The sequence below is a fragment of the Microtus ochrogaster genome, chromosome 18 (assembly GCF_000317375.1).
Source record: "Microtus ochrogaster isolate Prairie Vole_2 chromosome 18, MicOch1.0, whole genome shotgun sequence".
Lineage (NCBI taxonomy): Eukaryota > Metazoa > Chordata > Mammalia > Rodentia > Cricetidae > Microtus > Microtus ochrogaster.
Window position 1 is genome coordinate 7,759,436 of NC_022020.1, and position 15,418 is coordinate 7,774,853.

General features: G+C 44.5%; 1 protein-coding gene across 3 annotated transcripts in view; it reads right to left on the reverse strand.

Annotated features, from left to right (window-relative positions):
- Znf521 (zinc finger protein 521) overlaps positions 1 to 15,418 on the reverse strand; it is a 288,933-nt gene that overhangs the window by 156,182 nt on the left and 117,333 nt on the right. For all 3 annotated transcript variants that reach the window (XM_026783544.1, XM_026783543.1, XM_005355779.2), the window contains one exon: positions 2,070 to 5,422. In XM_026783544.1, coding sequence (XP_026639345.1) covers positions 2,070 to 4,982 — 2,913 coding nt within the window. In that variant the 5' untranslated portion in view covers positions 4,983 to 5,422. The remainder of the gene's footprint in view (positions 1 to 2,069; positions 5,423 to 15,418) is intronic.

The following is a 15,418-nucleotide window of genomic DNA, read 5'->3' on the forward strand; positions in this document are numbered from 1 at the left end:
CAATCTACTATGAAGCAAACTGTCCAATCTTGACTGTAAACAGAGTAAATCACAGCTACACACGAACGCGATTATTCCAACACGTCTTTAATGCTGTTTAAGTTGACATTGCACATTCAAAGTCCTACAAAAGGAGATGAGCAATTATCCGCATCTACAACTATAAAAAAAATCTTAACTTTGTGTGTGTGGTGTGTGTATGTGTGCGCACAAACACACAAAGTGCCTGTGCATGTCTGTATAGAGGTCAGAGGTTGACCACGATGTGCTCCTCCATCTTTTACCACCGTATACTTGGGGACAGGGATTCTGATTGGAGTATATCGTCCCAGCGAGGCTCTCTGGCTAGAAAGCCCAGGACCCTTACATTGCCATCTCCCCCAGCATGGTTGCATCTGACTTTTATGGGGGTTCTGATGATCTCTATGCTGGGGCTTACACTTGCACATCAAGTTTGCACCCACACACTGCAGACTTTTATTCTGCAGCATTTAAAAACAAAACACTTTAGGGACAGTCTAGAAATTAGAATACAGCCCTTCTTATAGTAGATATTTTAGATTTATCTAATTTTTCTAATGTAGCTAATTCTATTGCCTTAGCCAATAATATAGCTCAGCACAGAATACCCCTGTCTAAGGCGATGTCAAAATATACCTGCAGTATACTTCCAGGTATCTCAGAATGATTTCTAAAATGGTTGAGGAAAAAAGGGAGAAACGAGGGGGAGGGGGGACAGGGAAGAGGGAGAAAGGAAAAATGTTCTAATTTGGTAAACAGCATGAGTATGCAATCATACACATTCATTATGCCATCACTTTAATGTTTGGACATACTTAAACATTTTTTGAAATAAAGTTAAGGCTAAAACCCCCACAATTTCATATGACTAAGGACCACTTGTTTCAGGGACCGCTGGATTGGATGGGGCACATAAGCCAGAGCCAGCAGCCACCCTTGGTTCTTCCAGCTCTGCATCAGTCTGAAGGGATGTCACTTATTTAAATGAGAGGAACATGCAGGTTTACTCGGGCAAGGGAGATGGGAGAACAGCCTCAAAGTCTGGGCGTCTGCCTGTCACACAGATGCCACACTGGGTGAGGATGGGCTCTGTGTTGCCTGTTCCATTCTCTCCTACTGGCTGCCTGATGGCTATCTGTGGGGAGACGCCAGGAGCCCTCCGAGAGAGTTGGAGTGCAAAGACAAGATAAGAACCGTACAGGAACCCCACATGGAAGGGACAAGGGTCTCCCTGGGGTCTTCATTGGGATGGACCTCCAGATAGGAGCAGGTAGGGAAGTGGAGTGATATCGCTGACAGCCACAGAGCCCTCTGCTCAGCTTCGAGGAACGATGGGTCATAAGACTCCAACTGCATTGTTAATGAATGTGTTTCTCGCACTCACTGTGCCAAAGGAAACATGGAGCTGCAGCACTCTGAAACTGGCGGGGTGGGGGGCGGATAAACGTGAATTTTGGAGCCAGAGAGTGAAGGCTTAGGGAGGGTGTCTTTAAGCAGATAAATGTGGGCGCTTTGAAAACCTGCTGTGAAAGAGTGTTTTCCCCACTACCCAGAAGACAAAGAAAACCGGTGAGTGTTGACAATACTGTATTAGAAAGACACCCTACCTAATTTGTTACCCGCCAATATATATATTCTTTTTAATTGACTACCAGCCAACACGTTGGCTCACACTATCTCACTCATGTGTCATTATCTCTCTGCCATACACACAAGGCATAGCCGGGAATTTCAGTGTGCGGGGAAGCTACGCTGAGATTCCAGATCTCAGTGGGGCTGGCATGAGAGGCAGTCTCTTCAGTCACTGAGAAGACAACGTCCTAGGGGAACTGGAATTAGTCCTATTTTGCACCATTCAAGCCAAAATGCTACTTATCAGGAACCAAGTAATTGCTAGCTAACGGCTATAGGGAGAAAAACATTGCATTTCAAACTACACATCTCTTGGCATATGTGACAATAGTAGGTAAATCCATGGAAAGCTTGACTATAAAGTGGGGGTAGCTTTTGAAGGAGGGCAAATAGCAAATGTGAGAAAGACGAGTTACCTCATCGGACTGGGAGGGGCTGATTCTGGGCATGGGCGACACTTGAGGCGTTTTCAACTGTGTGCTGTTGCCGTCTGGCACGAGTTCCCGGTGCACCGTCTGGATGTGGTTCTGGAGTTCGCTTTCAGACTCAAACTTGACATTGCAACTTGAACAGCGCGTCTTCAGTCCCCCGGCCTTGCCTTTGCCCTCCAGAGCACATAGATTCTCATTCTGGCCCAAGCCCGGTCTGCCGGTGCCAGAAGGGAGACTGAGGCCCGGGCTACTGCTCTTACTGAGATTCACACAGCCGGCACACAGACCATATGGCAAGCCATTGATATCAAGTTTCACCAAATCTTGCTTGGAACGGAACTCTTTGAGGCAAGATGCGCACTTGTACAGTTTCTGAACATGCTGGCCACGCCCAGTGGTCTGCATGGTGGACCCATTCCCTGTCTTCTGCATGTGGAAGGTCCCATGGATTTTGAGTTCCAAAGTGGAGGTGACAGTCTGCATGCACACCACACAGCGAAACCCAGTCAGGGAATTCCTCAGGTCGGGGTGCATCTGGCAGTGCTCTAAAAACTCCTCTTCACTCTGTAGGGGCATCTTGCAAATGCGACAGTTTCCAGTATCCAGGCTCTTGCTGTGTGTGACTTTGTGTTCAGTGAGAGTCAAAAGGGACGGGAAGCGCTCTCCACAGATAGGGCACATGTAGTGTTTGACAGGGCCTAGGTGGGTCTGCATATGTTCACGGAGCCCATTTTCGGAGAAGAAGGTTCGCGAGCAAACGTTGCACTTGTAATTCCCTTTAATGAGCTCTGCTTTCTTCTTCACGATGGCACTCTCTCCAGGTCTGATGTTGTGGTCCCGGAGCTGGTGGTTCTGCAGCAGAGTCTCCATGGTGTAGGCTGCCCCGCAGATGTCGCAGCCATACATGGGCTCAGAGCTGTCCACGTCCTCCTCGCTGCCATCGTGACTGTTATGCGACTCCTGACTGTTGGTGAGCAGGGTCTGCAGCTCCGCCTCCTCCTTCTGCACTTGCTCTGAGGCCCCATTCGTGCCACAGTTGGGGGTCTTGGTTTCAAACACACAGTGCTTCTCCCGCAGGTGCTTCTCCAACAGGATGACGGCGTGGAAGGCCTTGCTGCAGAACCTGCAGTTGTACTTCTTGCTGTGAGTGGTGATGTGGCACTGGAGCTCCACCTCCGTGCCAAAGGACTCGCCACAGAAGATGCACTTGTGCACCTTGCCTTGGTTCTCCAAGTGGTTGTGCTTCACATGCAGCTGCAGGTCCGTCTCGTTGCGGAAGTCCCAGTTGCAGGATGTGCAGCGGTAGACCTTCTTCTCATTGCTGTGTTTCACGGCCAAGTGCAGCTGGATGGAGACCTTGGAGTCGAACACTTCCTGACAGAGAGTGCAGCGGAAGAAGACAAAAGTGTGCATGTCCAGCAGGTGCTTCTGCAGGTCATCCACTGAGGTGAACTGCTTGTCACAGCTCTCACAGATGTAGTAGGTTGAGGTGATCATGAAGTGGATAGTCACGTGCTTCAGCAAGGACTCTTGGTTGGGGAACTCTTTGTTACACTGAGGGCAGGTCAGTTTTGGCAGCACGGTGTCCAGATGGGTTTTGAGGTGAGTCTGAAAGCTGTCTAGGGATGTGTACTTAGCACCACACTGATTACAGATATATTCTCCAGCAGAACGGGCAGGGCCACCTCCCACTGCCTGCATCATCTTAAGGGATGTCTGCTCTATGGCCACAGGAGACAAGGGACTCAAGGCTCGGGATTTCTTCCCATTGTGAATATAATTCAGGGCCAAGGGAATGTTTTTATGATTCTCTTTAATATGCTTATTCAGTTTAAGAACACTGTTGAATATTGGCGAATTTGTACAATAGGAACAGGAATAGACTTCAACTACAGGTTCTTTTGGAGTCCCAAGCACAGGAGACCCAAACCGGGAGCCACTGAGGTCACAATGGACCTGTCTTATATGCTCTTCGAGGGAAGAGTCAGTGAGAAACCCCATGTAACAGTGGGGACAGAAGAACGCATTGCTGTCCTTGGCTGCAGGGTTGGCAAACCCATGAGAGCACCGGATGTGCTCCTGAAGGGTGTTGAGGTCATTGACAACTTCAGAGCAGAAGTTGCACTGGTAAACGATGGCAGGCATGGCCGAAACAATCAGGCCTGGGTCCTGAGCTTCATGCACTTGCTTAAGATGTTCATTTAGGTTATAGAGTGAGGGCAAGACCTCCAAGCAATACTGACAGATATGGGCCTGCTCTGGCTTATCTAAATGCATAGTTTTCAAGTGAATCTGCAGAACTGCAAGACTCGAAAATAACTGTTTGTTGCAGTAAATACAGCTGTAGGTGACTTTCGCTTGTTTGCTAGAGGGACCGGTCATGTCCGAGGTCTGCTGTGCAGCTCGCTTCCTCCCTCGGCTCTTTGGAATGGGTGGAGCGGCCTCCACCATGGTTGAGCTGTCCACTGAAAGGTTGGAATCCGGAGTCGTGCTAGACACAGAGGTATACCCCACAGTGACCAGAGATGGGCTGTTGCTGGGGTTGCAGGACTCTGGCTGCTGGTGACTGTCCACGTGGCTGTAGAGCTCCTCAACGGTGAGGAAGCTCTCTGAGCAGACGCTGCATGAGTTCTTCTTTTCGCCTGCATGCGCCTGCTCTACGTGGTTCATGAGGGAGGCCTCCTCCACAAACAGCTCGTGGCAGTACATGCACTGGAGGGCTGCTCGGTCCTCATTCGGGGAGCACTCGGGGTGGCACTCTGCAATGTGCTTCTGCAGGTCCTCTGGGAAGTCAAAGCCCTCCTCACACTGGCTGCACTTCTGAGTGTCCTTCATCTTCCAGTCCTCCATCCTGGAGCCAGACTGGGAGCCGTCCTTGTTCCGCTCATGAACCTGCATATGTCCGTGCAAGGAACTAGAGGACAGAAACCCGCGCCGACAAATAGCACATTTATATGGCTTGTTGGATGTGTGAGTCTTTAGATGAATCTTCAGATGATCACTGCGAGAAAAGGCTGCGTCGCATTCGCTGCAGTGGTACTTCTTGTCCCCTGTGTGGAGCTTTATGTGGCGGTCGCGGCTCCGCTTGTGTTTGAACAGCCGACTGCAGTAGGTGCATTTGAAAGGCAGCTTGTCACTGTGGCTCTGCTCATGGTGCTTTAGGTAGCTGAGGCGGCTAAACGACTTGTCACAGAACTGGCACGGGTACGGCAATCCAGGGCCACCTTCTTCCTCTCCAAAATCGCAGCCTTCTCCATGGCTGGGGGACGTCTGGTCCTTACTGGAAGGTGAGGAGGCTGGCCAAGAGCAGGTGGGGTCGTCCTCGACATCAGCTCCATCTGCAACGAGAGGCAACGGACATCTTTACACAAGCTGAGAATCCAGGAGTGAGTCACTCAGACCGTTTCAGTGAACACACAGTTGGGGGCAGGAAAGAGTGAGTATTTCAGTGTGACAGGTCCAAATCTGAGCCCCAAGCTTTTATTCTTCATTTACTTTCGCTGGTTTGCAAAATATAAAGAGATATTAAATAGTTCTATGTCTAAATTACCCCTTTATTACTTTTTTTATCATTTTTCCTTAGAAGTGAGGCATATATTACACATTGACAATTTTATTAAAATGCAGATTTTAATATATTTAATGTTTCTTTTGTAGTCGTTCGAAAATGATTTGCATATTCTGTGAGCATGTGAAGCAGCAAATGAAAAAAGGAAATATTACAGGAGTGATTTAAAATTAATGCAGTCAACCCAGATGTCTAATATTTAATAAAAAATTCCCTCTCCATTTTGCTTGTTTTTCTATAAAAAGGCAATTGTGAAGACCAAAAGTCTTTTATGGGGTTCTTATTGATACAGACCTTATTGCTTTCAGCAAAAAAATATTAAAAAGTAAGCACATGAAAGGAGACAGAAAACACAATAATAATTATGTCTTGTGTAATGAAAGACAACCAGGTTTTCTTCAATAACTGAAAGATTCAGAAACCATAGTCCAAAAAATGGATTATTAAATGTTAGAAGGCTCTGCTAGATATTACACACAGCTAGGATCAGCCAGGATCAAGGAAAAAAAAAAAGAGAGCTTCGGGAGGACCAGATTGCAATCGTCTATTTTGTTGGAAAAGTTCAAGAGGTGGCCCACCATTTCTTCCTTCTGTAAAAGGCATCAGTGGCCTGGACTTCCTTAGCTAAACAGGACCTGCACTTTGAGGTGAGCAGGGACAAAGCAACTTGTGAAAAACTGGAAACAGGAAAAGTGATAAATGATTATGGTAAATGCTGAGAGATTTATGTGAAACAAAGATCAGACAAACAAAGCTGCCAGCCAGATCAAGCTTAACACGTTACATGGGAAGGAGCTCAACCTTAGATTTATATTAGCTGGTGATTTGGGGTTACATGGTGTTCCCCTTTTTTTCTGCTGTTTCCCGAACATCCAAGTAAAAAAAAATGCACTCTTTTCTTAACAGGTTATAAAAACTCTGTTTTACTTTTTATAATAACTTCTAACTCAAAGTCAGAAGAAGTTTTAAAAGTATCCAAAATTCAAAAAATATTTTCCAAAGCTCAGAAAATTAAAAGACTGGGAGAGAGGCATGACATCATTTCTGTTAGAAATATAGACAGGTTCTGAAAGTTGTCTTTGAGAATTGAATCCAAAAGACTAAATGCCTCAGTTCTAAGGTTCACACATAGGTGACATGGTGAACACAAAAACAGAAACAGGCAGGCTTCATGAAATGAATTCCATGTCTGCTTTTTTTAAGGTAACAAGATTTTACTAGATTGTCAGCCTCTTCCTTATCCACAGGAAACAGATGAGGATCGTTCCTTTCCTGCATGGAGAAACTGATGACAAGACCATCTCACTATCGATGCCAGATGGCAGAGCTCTCACCCTGAGAAAACAACCAAACACCATTCCTGGATCCCTGCCCGCCGCAACAAAGCAAGCTGCAAACCTCATGATTCGACCTCCCCATTTATATGAATCCACAGACACTCATGATTCGACCTCCCCATTTATGTGAATCCACAGACACTCATGCTTCCCGCTTAGGATAGGGTGTGATAGTAGCAGGTAAGAGTTGTATGTACACATCAAAAACACGCAGCGACACGCAACTCATGAGGCAATACATGTGGAAGCAATTAACAAAAACTAAACCAAAAGCAAGCAAACAAACAAACAAAAAAATAAAGATGACGATAGCAAAAACAATGGGACAATGACTCGGTTTTCTCTTTAAAAGACACGTACACTTGGTATTCTCCAAATAACCCAAACTTTCTGTAGATCCTTCTAATTGAAATATTAATAAATTTACTCTGCATTCTAGGTTCCAAATCCTGCCATGTTTCCCATTTGTCTTTTATATTTAAATCCTGCTACTTTATTTTAAAATATTTTCAAACACATCATCTCATTTTCACGTTTGCAGAAAACAGCGAGGAAGCATTTGCTGTGTTTCCAGACTGCTATGAAGTGAACTAGCGAGCCTGCCATTCCAGCAAATCAGCTTATCATTAAATCCTAGACTATGACTGGGTGTGATGGATCATTATTACATACATATGAATAGTCATGGGTAAATGGGCCACTATGAAAATAAAGTGTACAATCCCTGACACAAGGTATGTATAAATAATTGTGAAGCAATGAGCCATTATTACAAAGAAAAAAAAGTGTATAATTCTTGACACTGTGTTTAAATCAGTTTCTTGTCTGGGTCCATGCTAGATTCCAACTCTTATGTAAGTATTCTCCCAAGCTTGAAATATCATTAACATGTTTAGGGAGATGAAGTTAGGATCAAGTTTTTTACTGGAATTCATAGTACTGGGAAGCTTTTCTTCCCTGCCTCTTGTCCCTGTAGTGGAAGGGAAGGATCATGCACAAAATCCATACAACTCAGGGCAGGGGAGGGGACTGAGCAACGGGGAAGCATGGTGCCAAAAGTGCTATATTTTAGAGAGAGAAAAGAATGAAGGCTGCTTCTCCAAAATGTTGGTTTCTGCTTTAATATCAAGATGGTAAAGAAAAGTTCATTGGTCAGTACTGTAAGTGTGCAGGAAAAGAAAGCAACTAGAAATTAAACCCCCATAGGACTTGACCCATGGGCTAATGGTGTCCTCTCTTCTCAAGACGTGCATGATGGACTGTCTGCCATTCTAACTCTGATTTTTCTTGAACGTGATTCTTCTAGAACTGTCTATCCTTGTTAACTTAAGCAAGACAAGGGAGTGCTTCAATTGCCAGAAAGAAGTACGCTTCCATTACTGGTACACGGAAGAAACTACGGTAGATTCTTTCAAGTTCGGATTCAGAATCAACTTGAACTTCCTCCCCTTTGTCACGTCCTGTCTTTCTGTATTCTGGCAACTCGCTCATGTTTCAATATAAGGTATTTCCAATGTCCATGCTAAATGTTAGACTTTGGAATCAGTTAAACTCTCGGAGTGCTAAGGCAGAAGTTCGCTGGGAGCCCACCCTGTGGCCTCAGAGGCTATTTAAAGATGCAGATGTGTGTGCACAGTTAGTACAGATGTTTTCCTACAGCGACTGCACTTGTTGAGTTTCACCATTTCCATAAGCACATTAAAACAAGTGTGTGAACACTCTGAGATGAAAGTCTCCAGCACTCCTGAGACTTTCCGTGGAAAGTAGAGCCGCCTGACTTTTCTCCAAGCAGACAAAAATGCCCATGATTCAGCAGCCTGAGTAAATAAAAGAGGTCCTTATTTCCTAATTTTGCTGGCTGGCCACACTGTAGTGGCCTCTGAGCAGCTGCCAAAGGGGATGTGGAGCTGGAGCTACACCCAGTCGCTGAAGGCCTGCCTTTGTTAGCCAGCCAGGCTTTCCCGACCATCTTCTGGCATCGAAACGTCCATATCCTGCAAGGAAGACCTCCACCTCAGGCTCAATGACTCTCCAGCCCGCCTGAGAAGACAGAATACAAGATTCTGCTTGGTCTGCGTTGGGGTGGACAGCTGGAAACTCAGTTAGCAGCAGAGCAACACCTGTTCCTTCATATTACCAGCAAAAGTGCAAGTCAAGCTCCTACCTACACCAAGGCCAAAAGTATCTACATCAGAGCACAAAGTATCTTTGTGATGTGGACCTTTAACCCTCACAGGCCAGACTGGAAGCAGCAAGCTAAGATGGAGGTGATTTTATCCCAGCCATTGCAGACAGAGCCACGGGCATGCTTGGCATGGCCACCCTGTCATCCAAAGAAGCAAGATAGTCTAAGTTTATAGCCTGTCATTGTGGAAGAGAAGCAGTGAGGGTTCCAGATACTGTGAGCCTTCCAAGTCTGGTAAGCACAGCCAGAAATAAATAATGGGCCAAAAGAAAGAGGATGAGGACCAGCTCAGGAGAGGCAGGAGTGTGGCCCAATCTTGTTTCCTACCATTAAGCAGGTCTTGGTGTAAGCCCCATGCTTCTGGGGTGAGGAGCCCAGCCTGTCAGAGACAACTTCAGTGTTATAGGCAGTTCTTAATTATTTAGAAGAAATTAAAGTTGCAAAATGCATTGGATCCCTCTTAATGTTAAAGAAATTTGGTGGCTAGATAGATGTCTCAGTGAGTACAGCGTCTGCAGCTCAAGTCTGGGGATCTGAATTCACTCCCCAGCAACACAGTGCAAGGAAGGAAGGAAGGAAGGAAGGAAGGAAGGAAGGAAGGAATTACAAAATGGCTATAGTTGTGTACACCGGCAATCATAGTGATGGCTGGTGGAGGCAGGAGGATCCCAGAGCTTGGGTGCCAGCAGCTGAACCAAATCCATGCACTCTGGGTTCAGTGAAGGATTGTTTCAATTTCACACAATCAAGTGGATGGCAACTGAGGAACGGTCAAAGTCAAGCTCTGACCTCCACAAGTGGGCACATACACATTAAAGAAATTACAAACAGTTAAGAAATCTTAGAAATTAGGTCTAGCGACTAACTTGTGTGGCAGCCAGCTCCTCCCAGGGCTGGGTTAGTGAGAAGTCAGTTTCCCAATCTCTCTAATGCCGAGTTTCTTCAGAATCAGCAGAGTTCCCTTGGAACATCTCCTCATGGATTTGGTACCATGGGCATACAAGTGGCACACAGCCAAGTTTCCTCGGCACAGAGGAGCTTCCCAGGGGGTTACTTTACAAGGGTGGGAAGTAAAGGAATACTGAACGCTTGGTCCTTCTGTGTGCCAGATGCCATGACTCAGAAGGACTGAGAGTCAGGAGTCTGGAGTTTTATTTTGAGCTCTATAACTGACTTGGAAGTGACCTGGCCAAGTCATTTAATCTGCTCCTACCTAAGTATTTCACCTGCAATATGAAGATAATAATTCTCACTACTTACCCTCCAGGGTGTTACAAAGATTAGTGACTGTTTCTGGAGCACCTTATCGCTGCTGGAAGAAAAGCTGCCCAGGTAGAGAGAGTCTGAGAAGGGCGGCGTGTGCTCCTCCTTTCCTCCAGATGTCCGCATAGTATAAACACATTTCCCTATTTCCTTTTCTTTAATAGAACCCCTGGAATACAAGTTCTAAAGAGTGGCCCAACGGAAATCTATAGTGCCTGAAGCACTCACAGTAGTGTATACAGCCAACAAGAAAACAAAACATGAATAGTTGGTAATATCTAAAAATTAATGGAACATAAATCCATGCTATATTTCAAGCATTAAATTATCATACACAGGATATAATCTTGGGTCTTTAAAGATAGGTAACCTTGGAACAAGTAAGTTACCATGTAATTCTGAAGCCAAGGATATAATTTTGAAATTACTCCCTTCCCTTGAAAACATGAGCAATACAGCCATGGCATTATTTAACCTCATAATAAGCTAATTTAGCATATTATTTTTGCAAATGTTGAGCAATAGGTTAAAACCTAAGACCAAAACAGATTTCCAGATTTGTCCTCTTTTCTTCATCTGAATCTTTATGTCTGCCAGTTGTCTACCTCAATGGGCTTGAACTTTCCCCATTCATTAGCTCCCAGAACCACCTAACACAAGCTGGGAATCCTGCAGGAAACATACAGGTGTACATGAGTGGTAATGCTGTAGGCACTACAGAAACAGAACGGTAATGTGAACTGTGTGTTTAACAGACAGGTGACAAGGGTGCTTGTGTTTCTTCCACTGCCATCAGGGGAACAATTTTTACATCATTTTTAAAGCCATCAAGGCAAATTATTCAATGCATTTTTACAGAAATGATTTAAATTCCTAAAGGATGAGGTCATTCTAAATAAATTATTTTGCATTCTCGAATAACTGCTTCCTTTCATTCTTGACTGGAATGTCTAAAGCTATGGGGAAACTGCAGCTTTAATAATATTTAATTTGTGTGCATGTGCTCGTGTGTTTATGTTTGCTTTCTTTCTTTTTTAAATCAACAGCTCCACATTAAAAATAACTCCTATATGTATTATGTATTTAACTGACTGAAAATGAATACTCTTTACAAGGTGTTCAAAAGAGAAATGTGAGCTTTAAAATTATTTATTATTCACGGGTGCTTTAAAAGTCTGTTATATTCCAAATGGTTCTGGAAGGACCACTTAAATGCATTAACAGTCAGGTTGTAGGGAAAGGGTGGTCACCCACTAATGACAGGAGTGGCGAGGAGCAGGGCCTACTGCTGCATGCTTTAACAGAGTCTTAGGACGGATTCCAGATATGAGAACTTGGGCTTATTTTTTTCTTTTTAGTTTTATTACGCCTTAATAATAATAATAAAAAAGTGACTCATTTTCCCCCTCCCAAGCTTTAGCACTCCCAAGGACCAGAGCAGGAGATAAGAAGACATGTGTTCCTTGCTCTTCTTGGGTGATCCAGGACTTTCGCAGCCTTGGTGTTTGGAAGGCAATTTGCATAGAGTGTGCAGCAAGGACCACAAATGCTTTGCTTTTGCCGTTACTTAAAGTTCATCTGAACAGACGGCGCTTGATGAATTCCATCTTCCTGGCCAAATGAAACAGCCAACAGTGCATTCTTAAGTAGTTCACGTTCAGACTCCGCCCCTCAAACGAGGAAATAGCTGACACAAAACCAGAAAAGTCCTGGTCTCACGGAAACCGAGGCGGGTGTTGCTGAAGCCAGACAGAAGGAAAAGTAGTTTCCAGTTATGCTGGCTTAGGGAGGAGGGGCTGAGAACTGTTTTGCTTTTCCTATCTCTTGGCTCCCTTAGAACGAGGTGTCACTAATGATAAGCACCAACTTCTTGGTGTGTAGCACGTCTGCACAGCACTGGGAGTGAGCGCATTCCGTAAGCTGTTTAACATGTTTATCTTTGCTTTGATAGTGACATTACGGAATGTTTCCCCTAGTCTCCATTCCTTCCCTTTACTGTTTATGGTGTGTGTGTGTGTGTGTGTGTGTGTGTGTGTGTGTGTGTGTGTGTGAAGAATTAGATCTTTCTTTCCACATACGTGTACTTGCGCACGTGGAAGCCAGAGGTCAAACTTGCGTGGTCTTCCCTGAGAATCATCCACTTTATACCCTGTTTGAAAACTTTGAGACAGTCTCCCACTGGCCCGGAACTGGTAGATTTGATGTGGCTGCCAGAAGAGTCAGCTCCAGGGAACCACCCACCTCTGACACCCTAGTTTGGGGATTATAAGTGCACAGCACCAGGCCTGGATTCTGAGAGCCAGACTCAGGCCTCATTCCTGCTTGCTAAGCAAGTGTTCTACGGACTGAGCTGCAGGCCTCTCCTCTTCCACGTGAACTACAAAACATGGATTAGCCACTACAGAGACTTCTGTTTGCCTGTGACACGTGAGCACAAATGACTCGTCAGAACAGCTACTCATTGCTCTTCGTTTATTCATTGAACTAAAATGTATTAAATCATGTCGGGTGTGTTTGGGTTTGATCCCGAATCCGGAACTCCCTAGTTTCTTCTTTTAAAAGATTTCCTTGTGTATAATACCAGAAAAACTTGAGACCACCTAGTAGTCTTCTAAGAACCGAGCATGACATCGGAGCTAAGATATAAAATTGAACAGAACTAATACTACCAGGAAAGCCAGTGTTGCCTCTAAGTTACAAGCGACACTATGACAAGAGGAGGAAGGAATCAGAAATCAGAACTGGCTCTTTGCTTTTCTTCTGTTGAGGGTGCAATCATATTAAGTGACTTAAATGTTTAAATGACACAATTTTAAAAAAAAAAAAAAAGAATAAAAGTTCTCAACAAAACCTCTGAATGTGACTTACAGATTTCCTGAAAACCAAAAGGTACTAGCTCAGCACTTCACAACTGTGCACACTGGCAGGCTGTACTTAATTCAGCACTGTAACAACAGCCCCACAAAAGAACAGTGTGCAGCAGAGTCAGGGTGCCAAGTGCCAGAACTTCTCAGATCCTTGAGGCAAATACCGTTTTCTTCAAAATCCCTTGCACTAGTATGAATTACGAGCTAGCAAGCTTGAAAGCAGCAGCTATAACCTTTAAGGAATATTCAATAAGATTCGCAGGGCCCCAATGTATATTATTAGTGACTCTGTCTGTGGTGGGGGGCAGGGTGTGCACATGAACACACGTGACCACACATGACCACACATGGAACCCAGAGGCCAACCTTGGGTGTTATTCTCCAGGAGCCATCCATCCTGTTTTGTAGTTGCTGTTTATTTATTTATTTCTGAGACAAGGTCTCTCACTGGGACGTGAGGTTTGTCAGGCCAGTAAGTCCTAGGGCTCCACGGGTCTCAGTCTCCCCAGAGTGGGATTTCAAGCCTGTGCTGTTGTGCCCAACTATGTGTGTGAATGCTTTGGAGGGGGCTCAGGTCCTGATGTTTGCAGTCAGAACCTCCCACTTGGGCTACCTCCCCATCCAATCTGGTGATTTTTAACTTAACCTCTTCAAGGAAAACCTAAAGAAGAGTCTTTCACAGAATACCGAGTTGGAAATGACTTCCTTAGGGAACAAGGGATCTTAGAGAGCTTGTGCCTCAATCCACCAGGCTCCCAGTTTCTTTAGGACCTGTCATAAATCAATAGGATTTTCTAATAAAAGAATCAAATTTCATTTCAAAGTGACTAGCACTGACTGTCATGTTCAACAACACTTTCTGGGCTTTGTCTCAACTCCAGAGGTTGTGTCTAAGGCTGAAAGTCTGGGTCACAAGGACTTACAAGAGTACAGCAATGTGTCTGCTCGCCTAAACTTTACCTATATAGTAGTATCCACGAGAGCTATAAAAACCAACTTGAATTTTTGGCAGTTTGAAAAAGGCCACTCTGTTTACTTCACTGCAGACAGGGCCACTGGAGAATACAAAAGTGTTGAAAGGCTAAAATTTAATTAATGAACAATTAGCACCCCCTGTGGATTCATTGTGCAGTAAAGTGATAAATAGAGTTTGTTAATGTAGAAAAAGCTGTTACAGAGATGGGGGGGTGCGTATTGCCACAACGATCCATTTACTATCGCAAACTAACTGACCTGCATGTTTTCCATCCTAACATGAGGTATGAATGGTTAGGGTCTGCGGCAAACAATCAGCTTCAGTTGTGGGAAGGGACAGACTTCCTCAGGCACAGCTACCTAACTTCAACTCTGAGAACCTTGTGTTTTGCCCTGTTTTTTGTTTGTTTGTTTGTTTTTACGTTTGTTGAGGCTACTGTGTGCTCCTGTGGTATGAAGAACTTGAGATGCTTTAGATAAGGATCTTGAGACTTCATGTCAGTAAGGGTCTGTAGAAAGGCCAAGCCGCAAAGTATCCTCAGAAGACAGAATTCCCACAGCGTCCCAACAAGACTGGAAAACGACATGGCAAAGGGAGAGCAGATCCCAAGCGGCATAGACAGAGTGTGGAGAGCTTCAGGGTGAAGGAGCTGGCTTTAATGTGTGTGCAAGTAAGTGGCAGCCCTGCAAAGGACAGAGCTGTTTCCTGAAAATAACTTCAATCGAGATATAAAAATAGCACTACCCTGATAGTACACTATCAAAACACTTTAGAGGTTAATATCTTTATTAATATTGCTTTTATTAATATTTGTTTAATATAACTATTTATTAACATATATTTAATTATATTATATTTTATTATACAAAATATGAATGGAGTTAGTCTGAAAATAAGTCTTCCAGTGTTAACAATGATAGATTTTTCACAGATGATTCTCATTTTTGGTTCTGCTCTCTTCCCTGGAACTGGGCACTTAGGATGACTGGGATAAGAAAGTGCATTCACAGGTTAAAATCACAGAACTTAGCGTATGCACAGCAGTGATGTCACCACTTAAAATCACCAGAACCTAGCGTGTGCACAGCAGTGATGTCACCAGTTAAAATCACAGAACCTAGCGTGTGCACAGCAGTGA